This window comes from Rhea americana, unplaced genomic scaffold (genome assembly GCF_003343005.1).
Source record: "Rhea americana isolate MKP2758 unplaced genomic scaffold, rheAme1 scaffold_61, whole genome shotgun sequence".
NCBI classification, from domain to species: Eukaryota; Metazoa; Chordata; class Aves; order Rheiformes; family Rheidae; genus Rhea; species Rhea americana.
In genome coordinates, this window is record NW_028186768.1 from 3094521 (window position 1) to 3112813 (window position 18293).

At 59.5% G+C, this 18293-nt stretch overlaps 1 protein-coding gene across 1 annotated transcript; it reads right to left on the reverse strand.

Moving 5' to 3' along the window:
- Positions 1–6: 6 nt before the first annotated feature.
- LOC146587150 (syntaxin-binding protein 1) lies at positions 7–14346 on the reverse strand. The gene is made up of 18 exons (XM_085320022.1): positions 14274–14346; positions 13914–13995; positions 12618–12694; positions 11868–11946; positions 10673–10776; positions 9399–9547; positions 8582–8666; positions 8086–8216; positions 6748–6855; positions 6307–6367; positions 5426–5491; positions 5058–5138; positions 4786–4924; positions 3963–4072; positions 3598–3699; positions 1980–2065; positions 1711–1865; positions 7–258 (listed from the first exon to the last, which is right to left on the reverse strand). The coding sequence occupies exons 1-18, from the start codon at positions 14316–14318 to the stop codon at positions 149–151; spliced, it is 1770 nt and encodes a 589-aa protein (XP_085176148.1). The 5' UTR covers positions 14319–14346; the 3' UTR covers positions 7–148.
- Between the last annotated feature and the right edge of the window lie 3947 nt (positions 14347–18293).

Here is an 18293-nt window from a genome sequence, read left to right on the forward strand (position 1 = left end):
GGCCGCGAAGGGGGAAGGAAACTGAACGGAGAGAGTCGGAAAAACCACCGGTAATTAAAGGAAGGAGGAAGAGGAGAAGCAAAGAAAACCCTTCGGGGAGGAAGAGTTTCTTTTCCTTCACTGGCTGCCTTTACGTGGTTGCTTTGGCTCACTCCATTGCTGGAGCCTGCTCCTCAAATGAGACCCTAGTGGAGTCCCTGAAGTCGGGGTGCCTCAGGTCCATGAGAAATTTGGTGGGAGTGAGAATGTGGGTGGCACCTGCGGGAGAACAGAGGCCGCTGACGGCGCCCGGCACGGCACGGCACGGCGGGAGCCACTGCATGCAGGCGAGCGGCGCGGGGCCGGGGCGACGTGCGCGGGGCGGGCAGCGGCGAGGGGCTGCGGGAGCCCCCAGGGAATTCGGGGGCCCAAAGGGCCCTGCTTGCACCCGGCGGCACTGCCACGTCGCCGTGCTGCGCCTGACCGCCGGCCCTCGCGGCTAAGTACGGCCGGACCCCGCGCGCACAATGCACCGAGCGTGCACACGGTGCACGGCCGGCTGCACACACCACGCGTGTCCAACTGCTGCACACGCGGTGCACGTCCGGCTGCACGCACCACGCATGTCTGACTGCCGCACGCACAGTGCACGTCCGGCTGCATGCACCACGCATGTCTGACTGCCGCATTCACAGTGCGTGTCCGGCTACACGCACCACGCGCGTCCGACTGCACCACAAGCATTGCACGTGCAACTGCACACACCATGCGCATCCAACTGCCACACATTTGGTGCACGTCGAAGTGCACGCACCACGGGCATCTGACTGACGCACATGCCGTGCATATCCGGCTGCACACACCACGTGCGTCTGACTGACACACACGTGGTGCACATCCGACTGCCGCTCACACGGTGCACATCCGACTGCCACACATGGGCCACATCTGAGTGCACGCACCACGCATGTCTGACTGCTGCACACGCGGTGCACGTCCAACTACCAACGGACACACGGTGCATGTCCGACTGCATGCACCACGTACATGCAACTGCCGCACACGCAGTGCACATCTGGCTGCACGCACCACACACATCCGACTGCTGCACACGTGGTGCATGTCTGACTGCACGCACCACGCGTGTCCAACTGCCGCACACACAGTGCATGTCTGACTGCACACGCCATGTGTGTCCAACTGCTGCACACAYGGTGCACACCCGACTGCAYGCACCACGCGTGTCCRACTGCTGCACACACGGTGCACGTCCGACTGCACACGCCATGTGTGTCCAACTGCTGCACACACGGTGCACACCCGACTGCATGCACCACGCGTGTCCAACTGCCGCACACGCGGTGCACGTCCGCCTGCACGCACCACGCGTGCTGGACTCTTGCACACGCAGCGCGCGGCAGCCCGCCCCACGATGCAGCTCCCGTCTGACCGCTGCCCGCCCGGCGGGCGTCAGGCAGCCGCGGCGATGGCGAGCGCCCAGGCCTGCCGGCTCGCACGCCCTTCTGTCTGTCTGTCTGTCTGTCTGTCTTCAATAACCTCCAGGAAGCGAGCGCGGCCGGGGGGGGGGGAGCAACCGGCTCAGCTGAGCGCGCCGGGTCCCTCCCCTGTCCCCAGCTCGGGCTGGCGGCGGGGAGCAAGGCCAGCCGGGGAGAGGACGAGGGGGCCAGGGGCACGGCGGGGGGCAGCAGCCCTTTGGCGCCCCCCACTCACCTATTAGCACTTCCCACTTGCCGCTGGCTTGCGTCACCTCGTAGGCGCAGCGCATTTCGTTCATGCTCACGCCGCCCAGGATGAAGATGATGAGGCGGGGGCCGCTTCGGTACTCGCCCGGCGCCTTGTTCTTGTGCCAGTGACCGTAGCGGGCGCTGGGGAGGGGAGAAGGGCCCGAGGCGTGAGGAGGGGGCGGCCTGGGCAGCCTCCGGCCTCGCGGCAAGGCGCCGGCTGGGGGGTCCGCGCTCGGGGGGGGGTTGGGCGCCCACCTGACGGCGGTGGTGCTGAAGGAGGCGGACGAGCGGGTGGAGATGTAAGGGTAGTGCTTGGTGTCCAGCTTGTCATCGATAGCGTCCTGCCGGGAGAAGAGCCGTCAGCCAGGAGCCGTCCGTGCGTCCGTCCGTGCGTGCACAGCYGCCACGGTTCCCCCTCCCTCCCCGCCCAGCTCCCTGTCCCACCTGCCCCACGGCAGAGCCCCGCAGCGCGGAGGACCCGGCTGGGCTGGGCCTTATTCGCACGCATTTGCGCGGTCCTCCTTTTGGCGACGGTTTGGTTAAATCCCCCGAGCTCTGCGCGCTTGGGAGGAGGGAGCGGGTGGCGGCTTCCCCGCGGGGCAGGCGCAGAGCTGGGACCCGCACCGCGGCGCGGGGGCTGAGGCTCGCCCTCCCCGAGGGGAGGTCCAGCACGGTAGGGCGAGGAGGAGGCTCAAGACCGGGTTTCAGTAGCCGGAGCAGAATTTCAGCGGCCTGGGCAGAGTCGGAGGCGCCGTACCTGCGACACGCGGCCCAGGCTGGGCGTTCGGTGAAGGGGTAAGTGCTGTTTCGTTCTTGGTGATAACGGTGGAGGATTAAGGCCATCTGCAAGATGTTCCTGAGAGCAGGTTACCCTCTGTGGTCCTCTCTGATTTTGGTGATGGGGGTGGTGGTTTTTAGGGGGGCCCTGGAGTAGCCAAGGTGGTGGCAGAGTTTGCCCAGACTTCAGTAGGGAAAGGCACGAGCCAAGCTGGCGTTACGTGCGCTCTGCGGAGGGCCCCCAGGTCTGCAGTTAGCAGGCTGCCTGGATCGTAACGAAGGGAGTCACGGCCGGACTCGTAATCGGTGCCTTCAGGATGGCGCTAAGCTGCAGAAATCCTSCCCAAATGGGGCTCCGGGGTCTTCCCGCCCGTCAGATCAGGCAGAAAATGCCCATGTCCGCAGCAGTGCCTGTGATCCAGCCGGCCCCATGAGGCTGCTCCGGTCCTCGAGGGGTGGCCAAGAGAAGAAGGGGGCGCGGAGGCAGGCGATGCCTGACGGCGATCTTTTTGGCTCTGCCCGGTGCTACCTGAGCGYGGTGCTCGGCCAAATGGTGTACGCCAACGCTGGCACTGAGAAGGCGCTTCGGTGAGCAGCAGGATTGTGCCTGGGGCAACGGTGCTGTGCGAGTCTGCTCGCTCAGGGGCGTGAGAAACGCTGGGTGGGGAGACAGCCCAGGTGGGCCCGTTCTAACACGCCACCCGGCACAAGAAACTCCTAGTTTATTGTTTGTATGAGCGACGCTTGGGAGCTGCCGGCTCTCCTGTGCACTGGGTGCTGTACCAATACGAAGTGGGCAAGTGGAGAGTTGGGACCAGTGCGATGGGAAGGGCGCAGCAGGTAGGGTGGGACATGCTGCACCACAAATCGCTACAGCCTTGCCAAAACTGTAAAGAAAACGTCCTCCTCCCGTGGGCACTGCAGGGCCACGAGGGCCTGGAGAAGTTAGAGAGGAGGCTKTGGGACTCCTGTTGCAAGCAGCTTTTCAGGCCCATTTGGGGAGGCAATGCTATGATGTGGAAGCACCCTGCTCTCCGCAGGTCTCTTCCTGGGCGTGCTGGGGTCCCTGCTCTGTTCCCTATCCTTGCTAACTCACCTCCATGATGTCCTTAATAACAGGGGTCCATCGGGAGAGCTGGTAGGTCTGCTCGCTGATCCGCTCCTTCCGCTCCGGCTTGCTCCGGCGGCGCAGGGTGGACTGGGCACAAACAGCAAGAGACACCGTGAGCCACAGTGGCTCCTGTGGGCCTTGCACTGGGAYGCAGGCCCTGTGCCTCTGGAGTGGAGCCCATGCTGTGGGGTCAAARTGAGCCAACAGGAAATGCTCTGGGGGGCCTTGATGGCTTTCTGGTGGAGAAGTGGTTCCCATGGTAAAAAGTCACCCCTAGAGTCAGTGCTACAGGCATCTGGTGGCTCTCCTTAGACCCAAAGGACTGTGGCAGAAGGGAGTTGGACACTCACGTCTGTGATGATGGGCACCCCAAGGTGGGCCATGTTGGTGATGATCTCGCTATCCTCTGCAGGGATCTGAGCGTGCTGGATCAGCTTGTTCAGGTTTTCCTCAGTGATACCTGGAAATGCGAACAGGAAAACAGCAGCATCCTATGAAATGCGTCCGAGCGGAGACACAACCCCTCCATCCACCCCTTGGGATGCCYATCTTGTTGTCAGCCAGGGAGTGCTCAGCTTTCTGCTGCTCTGATCCTACCTTCCCCTGTGTTTGCCACCCCACAAGAGCCCTCCTGTCCTTTGGAGAAGAATACATCTGTTAACTTTGTACACAAATTCTCCATTTTTTGCCACCTTTTAACAATGTGGGGAGCAACGTGAACTTAGCCAGGTCTGTTCCCGGTTCTGCCTTAGTGCTGTGGAGTGACTTTACACCAACTGCTTCATCCTGGTGATGCTCTTGAACAGGGGGTGAGCCCTGCTGGGAAGCACTCAGAGGCCTCAAGGTGGACAGGACATACTGATGGGGATGGAGAGCTGTTAGACAGCAGTCCAAGTCTGCTCTGGTCTCATGCGCAGTTGCCTGTGCGTGTCTGTGTGTACAGGGCACTCAGAGCTTTCAGTGTGGCTTGTTAGGGCATTTGAGGAGTGGGAAACCACCTCAGAGACTCTGATAATGAACTGGGGCTGTGCCTTTCTGTCCAGCTTATCTYGGTCAGACACTGAGCTCTGTGCTGGAGGGAGCTGCTTGCATTTCTCCTCGCTTACTTTCCATCCCTTTCACTCTCTCCCTCCAACCCAACCTCCTGTCCCACCAGCTGAGCAATCTTCTCACCATTCTTCAGGAAGATRTAGAGCAAGATGATGCGGATCTTGTCGTAGGTGCTGACATTCCCATCCAGCAGGATGGGGACAATGGCCCTCATGGGGTCCTTGATCTTCTCACCTTCAGCATCAGTGCCCATGGCCAGGTCCTGCGGAGAACACATGCACCGATCACCACTTTGCCCTGGGCTCACTGCCAGCGCTGTGAGGTCAGCCAGGAGCAGCTGGCCCAGTTCTCCCTGTTCGGAGATGGGGGGATGTGGAAGCCAGGGAGGCCAGTACCTGTTCAACTCTGCATAGCTTATCCACTGTGCCTTGGTAGTGCTTCATGCAGTCTTCAGCCAGGTGCAGGTGAGTAGAGTACTGGGGAGACACAAGCAGTGCAGACACTCTAGTGGCACTGGGAGCAGCCAAAGGTCCCCATATCACCATCCCCAGCTTGCCAAACTGGGCCTCAGCCCAGAACTGTGTGCCCCGTGTTGTGTGTGCCAGCCCGTGTTGGTTATGGGGGGATGCTGCCCCTCGCCAGCCCCTGCCCATGGCTGCAGACTCGCCAGAGTGGCCTGGAGAAAGCTGTCTCTGGATATCCCCTGTGTAGGTTGCTCAGGCACTATCTGCTCTCCATGGACCCATTTTCTTATTTGTTTTACCTTGCTGAGCTCCTTCTGGTACTGTGGCATCTTCTTCAGCATCTGGGACAGGTCTCTCATGGTGGTCTGCAAGGGGAGGAGACACACTCACTTACCTTCCATGGACTTAAGGCTGTGAGTGGGACAGTTAGCAGAGGGGGACAAAGGAGAGGACAGCTCTGCCAAGGACTCCTGTCCAAATGCGAGTCTCTGTCTCTTGGGGGTTTTGGTGATGCTTGCTGTGACAGTGCTGTGTTTCATCAGCTGGTGATGAGTCTGAGGAGCAGGGAGAAGATCTGTAGCTGCAGAAACTAGAGAAAAGGGGAGGGAATTCCTAGAGAAYATACCTCCCAGGACCTTCCTGGGGACCTTGCTTGTGCACTTGGCTGAGATGATGTTTTCAGTTTTTGGCCATTCTTACACTCTGTTTTTGACAATATCTCCTCACTACCTAGAACTTGGTGTCTCCAGAAAGGAACTGGCCAGAGGCAGAAGGAGAACCATCAAGGCATACACAAACCATGCTCCATGCTCAGGTGTAAACCAGTGCCCCTCAACTTGATGCTCTCCCAAAGCAGCATATCTCAGTCATGAGGCCACCACCATCCTGCTTGCCACAGTCTCTAGAAGTCCTTTCCCTGTTTCCTCCGCCTCATGCGCAGGATAAAGTGAAGCAGCATCTGAATGTGCTCGAATATGCCTGGCTGCTCCATGGCCACAGAGTTGCTCCCGCGACTGGCTAGGGCCAGCAGGGTACTGTGTGTGCTTGCTCCTTGGTGGAGCTATGTATCAGGCATCTACGTGAGGCCTCAACTTGTCCCAGCATACGGCTTAGTCCCTGGGCTGCCTGTACTCTGCTGGGGAAGCCTTGAAGCRCAGCTCAGTGAAAGCAGTAAGGTCACCTTGTCGCCTGTGTTCATCCTCTTGCTAGAAGAAAATTCCTTCAGGGATCGGGTCACCTCCCTGGGAAGAAGAGGAGGGCACAGCAGTCAGCATGGTGCCCAGCTGCAGTGCTACTGACCCTTCTCACGCTACGTAGTCCAGATCCTCCTGGCCCAAGGCATCAGGGAGGATGCCAATGCGTTTGCCCTTCCTGCATCCTGCCTTCACTCGCAGGATGTGCTCAGGTGCAGGCAGTGACGGGTTGCTCTCGTGAGCAGTGAGTGCATGCAGAGCCATGTGGAGGGCACCCTAGCTGGGTTAGCAGTGGGGCTGGTGGCCTGGCTTGCTGTGAGTTGGGCAGCGGTACCAAAATCCTCTCCCACCCGCCCTGCTTTTCCCACCTCCCTTCTCTCCTCACCGTGGGTTTGGACAGAGATCAAACTGCTTGCAGGGACACTTACTGGGACACCTCTGCAATGTGTTTGTGGCGTAAGGTGACCCAGAGGTCATCGTCCTCATCCAGGAGAACCTCCTTCACCCGGGCTTCTCCAATGCCGCTTGTCTCGTACCTGGGGAGGAGAGCAGGAGCATCACGGAAGGGAGTGGGGTTCGCAGGGCATGCGCTCCCCCTTCTGCTGGAGCAGTGTCCAGTGTTGTCCCCTTCTGCTGGAGCAGTGTCCAGTGTCCTCTTTCCAGAAAGGAAAAGAGGCAGGATGGGGTCTTAGGGCCCTCGAGGTCTCTTTCCAGCAGCATCCAGAGGGGGAGTTTTCCCAGTCCTGGGCTGGATGTGCTCCCTTCCCCAGCAGGCTCAGTCTCTGAGTGGGGTTGTCTGCAGGGCCTGGGCAGTGTCTGTCCTTGTTAGTAGCCATATAGCACAATGTAGTCCCCACCGGGACATTCCTCTACCAAGAACCCCTGAGGCTATGTTTCACATACCCTTTCTTTTCCTGGCTTCTCCTTCCCCACTGACTTCTAAAATTCAGATTCCCATCCCAAGAAACATATCTCCCTCCCCAGGGATACAAGCACTCCACAGAGGAAACCTCCTACTGATCAGCCTCATCTGAGATCAGAGTGTGCCTGGTGGGATAGAGCCAGGGTCTCGCCCAATCCTTCCCAGGTCCAAGCTCTGGGGAAATCTTCTGTTTCTGGCAATCTCCCTTCTGATGAGAGAGGCATCATTCCTCTGCCAGCAGGCACACTGGGAGAGGAGAGACCACACTTCTCTGAGCACCTGCTCTTCTTTTGGGCTCTTTAAGATGACTAATAGCATGCAATGATTAAGAGGGGCAGGATCTTGTGGAACAGCCAGAGAGAGAGCAGTTGCTACCTAGGACAGGAGCTGATGCACAGGCAGCTCCAGCAGCGTGGCTAAGGTGGCAATTGCTAAGCTACGCTGCGTCCAGCGGAAGCGCCAGCACGCAGCCCACAGGCCAGGCTCCAGAGGAGGCACTGGGAGGTTTGTTCTTAGCTCTGCCAGTGAGCTTGGTCAAGTGATTTCAGCTTGGTTTCGTGTCTCATCTTCTTGTACCTATTTAGACTATAATTGGGAAAGGGCAAAGTGTTAAMGGTTAGAAATGCTCTTTTTGGCCTAAATCCTGCCTTGCTCTTGGCCAACAGATGTGCCGGACTGTGCATGTCGTAGGGATTTCTCCTGTTCAATGACTTGTGTGGCAGAGCAAACCAGATGAGCTGGTTTGTGTCTCAGCTTGTAATTCCTGCTCAAGTATTTGACTCCCCTGGGCTCCCTTAGCAATTGTTCAYGCTCCTGGGCTGGGAGGCGGCACTGCCACACTCACTTGTAGACATCGTTCTCAATGGGCAGCAGGTCATAGCTCATCGCCTGGAAGGTCAGTTCATGCAGTACCGGGGAAACAGGGTCAAAGCCCCGATCCAAGATGAGGAGCTGGGAGCGAGCCTTGTCCGGACCCTGCAGACACAGAGGGGAGAGCTGTCAGCAGGAGAGCTGGGGGCCTTCCAGTGCTTGCAGTTGGTGGGGTGAAGCCAGGGCTATTTTCCAGCCCTCTGTCAGGGTTATACCCCTTGGGGGTATCTACAACTATCCCACACCTATGTGCCCATCATGGGGGAGCTTGTTGACATTTCAGCAAGTGTYGGGTCAGCACTTCTTGTCTAGTATTAATGGAGCTGCCAGACCATCTGAGACGGGGCAAGCTCCTCTTGCAGCTCAGCTTCATGGCAGAGCTCRAACAGTACTATAGGGATAAGGTGCCAGCTGAGCCTTGGAGCCCAGTRCCTTCTCCAGAAGGGCCTGCCAGTGCTGGCCCTACTCACCTCACCCATGGTGGGGTCATCAGCCTTGTAGGCATCCAGCTTGTCCTGGATGAGCTGGGCCAGCATGGCGTTGTCTTTGTAATCTCTGAAAAACACAGGAAGGATATGTCAGGTCCCTGCTTCTGCTCTCGCAGCTGCCCAGGAGTCCTAGGGCAGTCAGCTAGCACTGGCAAAGGCTGTGCAAGGTGGGTGATAGACTGGGAGGACCTGCTTGTTTGGCCTGTGCTCATGTGACCTTGGCTCGTGGGAGAAAGGGGACCCGAGCACATCTTGTTGTTGATTTCCAGTTCTCCCTGGGGAATCTGATGCCCTGTTTTGCTTTGGTCTACTACAGGCAGGGGCAGTATTAGATGTCTCTTTGCTAGCTTAGATCACAGGGTGGTCACATGGATTTCAGATTCCCAAACACCCCAGCTCTCCACAGCATCWTCTAAATCATAGAATCAAAGAATGGTAAGGTTGGAAGGGACCTCTGGAGAACATCTAGTCCAACCCTCAGCATAGCCCATAGGGGGATTGAACCTGCAGCCTTGGCATTAGCAGCACCACGCTCTAACCAACTGAGCTAAACCTGCCCCCCACTGTTTTCAAATTTAGCGTGGGTGTTTCTGTGCATCCTACCATCTACCTCCTTCAAACTGGCACCATCTCCAGTGCCTTAGCAACTGCCAGGACTGCAGGCAGTGCTGGTTGGAAGGGTCTGTGAGAAGGAGAATTTGTTGTGGTCTAGCAAGAGGGGAGCCAAAGTAGCTCTATGGGGAAGATGGAAATTAGAATACCTCCTTTGGGAGGTACTGTGGACGAGCACTGCCCTTACCCTCTGTACCGCACTGCCGGGTACTCCTTCAGCGTGGCACACAGYGTGGCAATTTGCTCTGCCAGGCGCTCCAGAATTGGGTTCTTCATCTGAGCCTTGTGGGGGCTGTAAAAGCTTTGGAAGGAGTCAGCAGAATCCAGGGAGTAAACCTGGGAAGGTGGAAATAGAGTAGGAGGGAGGTTAAAGGAGAGGCTCTGCTGGGGACTTCCATAGGACCAAGAAAACTGGTCGAGGTTCAGCCASAACAGCCCTATCAGCTAGCCAGGTTCTGCTGCCAGGGAGCAGCATGCTGGGGGGGAAAGTACCTTTCCTCATGTCCTGGTGCCAGGGCGATCCAGTGGCTGTGATGGCAGGGGGTGGGCAAGGATGTGGTGGGTATCACAGGACACCCTGGAGTGTTTAGAAATCAGATTCAAACCCAGATGTCCCTGCAAACGACCCTGGTCAAACCCCAGGTCTGGAGACCCAGTGAGTTCAGCGATGCTTGAGAAAGGAGTCACTYTGGGTGCCTGCTCTCTGCTTGGCGCTCTCTGCACATGACAGCCCTTACTCCTTTCCTAGCTGCTGCTCCGTGTCTTGGTCTCCTACGCACATGGACCCTGCAAGGCACCCTGGAGGCGAGCTCCAGGGTCAGGAGACCCTCCCAGTCCTGGCATGGAGCAGGCATCTGCACCCTGGCAGGGAACCAGGTGCTGTCTGCACTGAGGAGGAGCAGGCACACGTTGCTCCCTGGCCATCCTACCAGTAAAGACCAGATGCCAATTTTGCTGTGCATGGGGCTGCCAAAAGTTATCTTCCGCTTGCTTTCCCAGGGAGGCAGACCACAGCAACACCTGCTGTGTAAGGGGTTAATGGCACCAAACAGTCAAGTGCCATCTGTTCCTCCTCAGTGCCTGTCCCCCAAGTCCCCACCTCCTCCGGCTGGCGAGGACGGGCCTCTTGGGCAGCAGATGGCCCAAGGCCCTGCTCGCCGGTGCCCTAGGCCGAGCAGCCACACTGGAGGCGGGGGGCCGCAGAGCCAGCCAGTGCAGGCTGCTAGCGCAGGGCCAAAGCAGGGCACACCACTAAATCCGCAGCAACGGATCAGCCTGAAGAAATAATTGAAGGAGACAGGAAGGAGAGAGCAGAGCAGGGAGAAAAAGCGCCAGCCCTGGGGCCAGCAGTTTTGCAGGGAGTTTGCAAGCTCTCTGCAGCCTTGATGCACCAGGGAGCAACTCCTGGCTCTCCCATTCCCTGGGCTCCCCAGGAGGGACAAGTCCTCACCGGCGACTCACCTGTGATTCGGAAGGGAGGAAGGCAATGTTGATCTCTGTCAGGGTTTTGATCACCTTTGCGGCACGGGATTTCACCAGCTCGTTGAAAAGAGCATCTGGGCAGGCTGGAAGGAGAGGAGGAGAGTAGTGGTKAGGGCATGGAGCAGCTGGTGCAGTGAGGGTGACACTGCCTGCGGGGTCTAGGGGGCTTTCCCTCAGTGCTGGTCCCAGACCGAGGTACCTGGAGGATGGTGGCTGCAGGAGCACCCATGCCCTGGAGGATGGGGACCCTGTTGTGGTCCATGGGCTGATACACTCTCCCTTTGGGGCCGCAGGCYCACACGGCCCCTCACACTTGGGGCCGCTTGTGCCCCTCTGCCTCTGCTTTCTGGTGTGAGTTCCAGYGATACAACCTCTCCCGTCTCTTGGTTTCTATGTGGATGTCTTCGGAGGACATCTGGACACAGCAAAGGAGCTTGGATCCCCGTTTGGCATGGGTGAATCTGGCTGTGTCCTWGAGCACGTGGGCCAGGCATTACCACTGTGTTGGAGTGGGGCAGCACCTCCACAGTCCCCCCGGCACAGAAGGGGCCATCCCACTGCGTCCCTGAGTCCCAGCCCCTGCCCCACAATAAAAGCTCCACAGCTCCAGGGACCGATCTGGCTAGATTTGTGTTAAAGGGCAAAAAGCACAAAAGCTCCCAGCAGTGGAAAAGAGCAGGTGTGGGAGGAGGCTCACACTAATGCCAAAGCAATGCAACACATGAAGGACCCAAGTGCCTGGGGCATAGATTAACCCCATAGAGCCCTGGGGTCATGCACCCAGGGCGAGTTTGGCTCTGGTTCGTTCAACAGCTCCTGGAAGAAGCTGCAAGAAGCAGCAGCACTATAAATGTGAGCAAAGGGCTCAATTTCAGAACTTCCCTAATGTCAAGTTCTCAGTAGATCACRTGGCTGCCTGCTCAGAGCATGGCCCAGTTGAAGTACCCACAGCAGCATTTGGCCCGTACGAGGATGTTTTCGCCTCCAAGGGCAGATGCACCAGCTTCTCTGGTAGGGCTCCCATTCTGGGGTCCTGGCCTGCATAAAGAGGCTACTGCTCTCTTGTAGGCCCTGCTTGGTGTTTACTCTTTCTCCTTTCTTCTTGCCCTGGAGATGCCAGCTGGGAATTAGGGGGAGCTGGTGCCAAGGCAATGGGTGCCCCACAGATACTTACAGTCAGTGAAGAAGACATGGGCTGCTCTGTACTTGGAGGTGGGAGGGTCCTTGAAGTCATTGATGAGAGAGTGGATGGACTGCAAGAGAGAAGGACCTGGCTGAGCTGGGCACAACTTGCTGCATTAGTGGCGGCTGCGTAACACTGGCAAGCATGTGAGCTGGCTCTCAAATCCCAACTGCACCATCCTGGGGTGCTGGGCTGCTCTCAGGGGTTCACCTGGGCACTGCCAGTGCCTTGACAGGATCTCCTGGGCATGAGCTTGGCCGGGTTTGTGAGACCCACGAACTGGGRGTGACGGGGAGCTGTGCAGCACTGCCCTACAGGGAACTTGCTCCAGGCCCAGCGTGCRGCTTCTCCCCCGCACGGAGCAGTATTGAGTAGCAGGTGATGGGCAACCGCACTAAGAGGGGTTGTTTTTATGTCCCTGAGTGGCAAGGAAGGACTTTGGTGTGGGCCATTTGAGTTGAAGCTTTGCTGTGGCAACCAGCTAGCAACAGCATCCTGCATCCTGGGCTCTCCCTCCTCTTTTGGCACAGCGAAAGCTTTGCTCCTCTAATTCTTCACTCATGCTTCTGCACACCTAAAAGGCCTTGGGCTGAGGGCATCTCCTCTGCACCRTCACCCTGGCCGAAGCTGTCATTTCCCAAGGGCACGGCTACCTCTTCCTAGTTTGGGCATTGCTCCCTCCTTCCCACGCCTCCTCCAAGCCAAACACATGCCCCCAGCACCCTCACATGAGATAGTCACCTTCTCAGATGGGGTGATGAGATAGACAGCCTCCAGACTGGGGAGCGGCTCCCGGCGCTTGTTGATATCTTCCACGACTAGGGAGGAAAAAAGGGCCATGCTAGGGAGCAGACCGGGAGCAGGCAGGGGTGCGCACCCCACGTCGCCTAGGCTAGGGTCGTTACTGTGGCTCCCACTGGGGAAAGAACCAGCCCTCCCAACGCCTTGGTTCCCCAACCATCCCCAGGCGCTCACCCATGCCCATGTGGASCTGGGTGGAGGGCTGTCCCCATCCTTCCCAGCCCTGCAGGGCTCTAAAGGAGGGRGTTGGGGCATCTCCAGATCTGGGGCTCTGTGTGGATGCCTGGAAGGGCTTTCCCAGGGTAGTCTGCCTCATTCGTTTGCATGCTCCAGTGCTGTGATTGTTTTGATCTCTTCTCAAGTCCCTCCACTAAAGGGGACCACGCGAGGGTGATGCTCTGGTTCCTTGTTGTTAGGACTGTGCTGGTAGTCACTGCTTCTGGGGGTCTGTGCTGGAAGCCAGAGGTGTCAGGGCTGTACATAGAGATGCTCAACATGTGCCTTGCTCCAAGTGGTTGTTCCAAAGCTCYCTGCAGACCTCTCTGCTGCCACCATGGGCAGCTCTTGTATCGCTGCAGAAGGCCTGTCTGCACCCACGGAGGCCTTGGTTTCCATGTCTCACCTGGGAAATGGGGAGCCGTCCCAGGTAATTCCCCATAGCAAAGCCATGGGAAAAGGCAAACCAAGTCCTAGGCTGGTGCAGGTCTGGGGTACCCAGACGGAGGCTGCGACAAACCACCACGGCATTGAACATCCCCAGATCTGCTGGTTGTGTTTTCCTTCTCCTTTCTAAGTGCTGCAGGGAGCTATTTATAGGGCTGTCATAAAATGACACCTGGTTTCCTCCTTGTATGCCCAGTCTCCAYGGGCTGAAACACTGCCAAGAGACAAGATGTTCGGGCTTCTCTAGCCCCAGCAGGCAGGAAGGGAAGCCTGTAAAGCAGCCCAGCACAAGACCTAGACACTCCGCCGTGCATGATAGAAGGCAGCGTCCTCCCGTCTGGAGTGGGAGGGAGCTGGGTTAGGGCCGTGCTGGTGCCCTGAGCAGCGGTAYGTCCCTGGAGATGGCTGCAACCCTTGGCCATGCTATTGCACAGCCATGAATGGAGCAGTCTTCACCGCTCCGCTGTTATAGAGGGATATTTTATCCTTCATGCAGCAAGGTTTGCAAGAGATGGCTCGGATTCAAGCAGGCTGGGGCTYGCCTACGAAGGGGCCAGGAGCGGCGGTACTCACTTGTTATGCCCTCCGTCATGATGTCGGTCATTTTGCAGCAGGAGGACAGCATGCGCATGCTGAGCTGGTCCACCACCAGCACCTGGGGAGAGCAGCGTGAGCAGGGAGCTGTGGGGCTGGCGCGCAGCCGGTGGGGAGGCGTGGGACAGGGCAGTGCTCCTGGCAGCAAAGGCCGAGGGCAGTGCCCCTCCGCTGTCGCTTTTAGCCACAGGCTCCCGGCAGCAGTGCGGATAAATCCAACGGCACCTTCCTCCTGCCCAGCTTCCTCCTCCCCGCCCCACTTGGCTGTTGCCTCTTCGCCCTCCTCCTCCTCCTCTTCCAGCCCTTCYGGGGTCCATCCTGGCCCCCCTCCTTACTCACCTTCCATTCGCCCTTCTTCTTCACTTTCCGGATCACATCGTGCATAATCTCTGCAAGAGGAGGAAAGCAGGGCTGGTCCTTCGGGCCGCTCTGCAGCCCGAGCCCCGGGCCCTGGCCGCGGCGGTGGGCACGGCGAGCCCCCCCGTCCCTCCCCACCACCACCACCGGCGCACCTCCCAGGGCGCAGCGCGGGGAGGTGGCTGAGCGTGCTCGTGGGGGCTTGTGGAGCGGTTGTCACCCACCGGCACCCGTGGGTTTTTTTTGTTTGTTTTTTGGTTTTATCTTGCACTCTGCACTTAGAAGCTGCAGGGAGCAGCAGGCGCCCCCGCGGCAGCGGGCCGGGGCCGGGAAGGAAGGTCGCTTCTGGGGGAGCCTCGAGCCACCCCRCGCGCCCGGGCGCTAATCCGAAGCGCCAGGAAAACAACAGCGGCTTAAGAGCTCCTTTTAGAAACAAGAATCAGGCAGCCTGAGCCTTTTCCTTGTAATCCCCGGCAATCTCATTTCGCCTCCCGGCTCTGCCGGCCTTACACAACCGGGGGGGGGGGGGCGGCAATGCCGGGGACCTGCCCGCCCCGGGGACCCCTCGGGACTGGGCCACCGCGGGCCATAGACTGGCGCTTCCACCCAGCCCGGGGTGCGCGGGGCCGGGGTGCACGGGGAGCCCGCGGGGCCGGGGTGCACGGGGAACCCGCGTCTTGGCGTGTGCCTGAGCCGGCGGGAAGGCTTCCAGGCTGGCTGAGCGCGGGGTGGCCCAGGCAGCGGGATGGAGGATGTCTCCATCTGGGGACGGAGGGGACATTTGAGCCTCGGCAAGGAAGAGCCCAGCCTGGGCGACCCRGCCTGCCGGCGTGGTGCTCCAGGCCGCCCTCCTGCCCTGCCCTGTACGAAAAACCATTTCTAAACGAGAAACCGTGAGGTCTGGGGAGCCTGTTGGTGAGGGTCTGACCCTGCCAGGCCTTGGGGACGCCCCTYGGGCTCTGCAGCGGTGGCAGGTGGGGGGGGGAACTGGAAGGAAGAGCCGCGGCGATAGGGTGCAGCCATCCCGCCGGGAGCCCCGTGCCCGGCTCGGCTCAGGTGCTGGCCGCTGGCCGGGGGGCACGGCGGGATGCCGGGGGGGGGGGCGAGAGGCACCTCGCAGAGCCCTGGCTCCTGCTCCCTCATCCTTTGCTCGTGCCAGGAAGGAAGGTCCCCAGGGTCCCTCCTGCTGTCCCGCACGCACGCGGACGTGCCGGCCGGGCTCGGGAGGGCCGGGAACACGGCGCCGTCCTGGGGCAAGGTTTGCTCAGCTTGAGAAAGCCGCCCTGGAGCGACAAACCTTTCCAGATCCAGCGCATCTATTTTTTTGCATTTCGTTACTCATGTTTGGCTCTTCCCCTCGAGCAAGGCTCCAGGAATAGCAATGCTGTTTACAGAGCAGCATCCACGTGCCCTCCGAGCCCTCGGTCCGACACCAAGACCTTCSGGGCAACTGAAACAACCGCTGTTAAACAGCAGCCGCCAAGCCAAGGAGCCGGTGGGCAGGGAGCCTGTTTTGGGGAGACGGGACCAGCCAGGGGGAAGGGAAAGGCCTCCTCAAGGCTGCAAACAACCAGGCAGAAATCCTGCTATTGCAATTAAAATAACATTTAGCTCCAGAGCAGGGAGAGGAAGGAAGGAAGGAAACCGGGGACAAGTGTCCTGGAGCCAAGGGCCACGAGGGACGACGCCTCAGGTGCAGATATTCCCACTGGCTCTGCATCTCTCTTGACCAGTGCCTTTCGCCCGGGGCCCCGGGGTGCGCRCGGCCACCGCAATGTCAATTTGCAGGGCCCGAAGGGCTTTCGGGATAAGGAGGCTTGGTGCCCCGGCACGTGCAGGGCTCGCGGGGTAAGGATGCCGTGTCCCGGGCACCCCTGCCTCTGCCTCTGCCGTGGGGCTGGGCGCCCCTGCAGCAGGGCAAGAGGGTGGCTCGTTGCAGGGTGAGGGTTGCGTGCCCTCCTTTTCTCCTTGCCAGGAGGGCAGCAGCGGGCAGGAGCCATTTCGTCCTTCCCAGCACCTGGCTTTCCAGGGACGCTCTCGTCTCTGGGACGCGAGCAGCTCTCCCAGGCAGGGAACGCGCCTGGCAGCCGAACTTGGGGGTCTGCCTGGGGGGCACAGCCCTCTGGTCTCAGGGGCCGGCGTGAYGGGTCTCCCCAGCTCCAGCTGCGCCGCTGCCTCGGGCAAGCCAGCTGCCAGCCCTGACCCCGCCGCACAGGGCTGCCCCAGCCCGAGCCAGGTTAAATCCCGCGTCTCCTTCCCGGCCCCGGAGGCGGGAGAGCTCCCGGGGCTCCCGGTGCCTGCGCGGACGGGGCCCTCCCCGCCCAGGGAGCCGTGGCGTCCCCTCGGCCACGGGCGCGGGCTGACCTTGGGGAGACAGGAGAGAGGCAGCTCTGCGGCGCGCAGCCGCCTGGTCCCCGGCRCAGCCTCCGGCGGCACGGGGATGAGGGCGCCTCGGACGGGCTGCACCCTCGCGGAGGGCCCGGGAAATTCAGACGGTTACAATAAGCGGACAAAAGCTTTTGCAGTGCCAGTGGGGGCTGTTGTGTCCAGTCAGGACCAGCAGACTGAAGGTCAGTGTGTGTGTGTGTGTGTGTGTGTGTGTGTGTACTGGGCTCGACACGTCTGCTTCCAGGGTGGAGCATCAGCCCAGCTGTGTACTCAGTTTGCACACTCAAGGCGAGACCGACCCTTTGCAGAGCTGCTACTCACTCTCCTGCTGGTCTCCCTTCCCTCCCACTGCAACATGCTGCCGCATCCTCCTGGCCTGATCCTGATGCCAATGTATGAGCTTCCCAGAGAGGAACCCGGGCACCTTTGAGACCTGCCTCTGTGGGCTCTGCGTTGTCAGTGCTGCTATCCAGGGTGCAGCRGTGAGTCCAGGGCAGGCATCAGCAGCGCTGAGAGCCAGGCCCGGGTCTCAGCCTGCTTCAGAGTTATCCTGGTATGGGCTGTGCCAGCCCAGCCTGTGCCTGGGCTGCGGACCTGGAAGAAGCCACACTCCCTAAATGAATTGACCTTGCCTTGACTGTGAGCAGGTGAGRTCTGGTTGCAAAGTCAAGCAGACCCCAGGTGTGATCTTCCAACAGCTGCAATAGCCAGCTCAGACCCTGTGCAGGATCAGGAAAGAGGCAGGTCGACAAAGCATCCTAGAAGCAGGCTCCAGGACCCTGCCAAAGCCTGGAAGGGAATGAGGGAGAAGCCCTAGTAAAAGCCTGAGATTCCAGTATTGTTTTTGGAGGAGATCTGTCCATAGCCCACCCCTTGCAGGTGTTATTGCAGTCAGCGGTCATTAAACCCCTCGTTAGGGAAGAGTGGTCTGTTAGCAGTCTTCTAGGTAGACCAAGAGGGCAAAGCTAAACACTGGAGATGGCCAGGGATGGCACAGAAAGGGGGAAGAGGTGGGGATCTCGAGGTGAAATGGTGCAGACCACCACAGTACAGCTGCTCTCCAGCTGCAGTGAGGCTGTTTCCAAGGCTGTTTCAGCTAACGTGGTGGCTGGCGGTGAAGCAGGGTTGTGGTGCTGTTGAGGTTGCTGCTGCTGCTGCCTGTGTTACAGCTGCTGGCCCCGCACCAGCTGGGTCTGGGAAGCCAGGCAGGAGGTGGGCACAGCCCAGGCCTCATCATCTGTACAGAGCATGGGGTGAGCAGGCTGGTGTGCGGGCAGGTCCCCGTGTCACGCTGAATGAGGGCCTTGTGTTTGCCCATGTGTCCTAGCTGTGTAATGCCTCTTGGCGGGTTCGACTAGCTCTGGCCCATGCCGTTCTCCGTCCCTATTTGCGCTGCCCTTTCCAGCTGGCAGCTCTGCCAATGGACAGGCTTGCCTGGACATTGCTCGGAGTGGGGCTGGGGCTGGTGGCTGAGAGGTGAGAGCATGGGTGACAAACAAGGCACTGAGGGCTTTGCAAGGCCAGAGCTAAGACGACACCCCAATACATCCTCAGAAAGCAGGACAACTGCTAAGAAGCCAGGCCGGAGAGTTGCCCTAGCACATCTACTCAGGA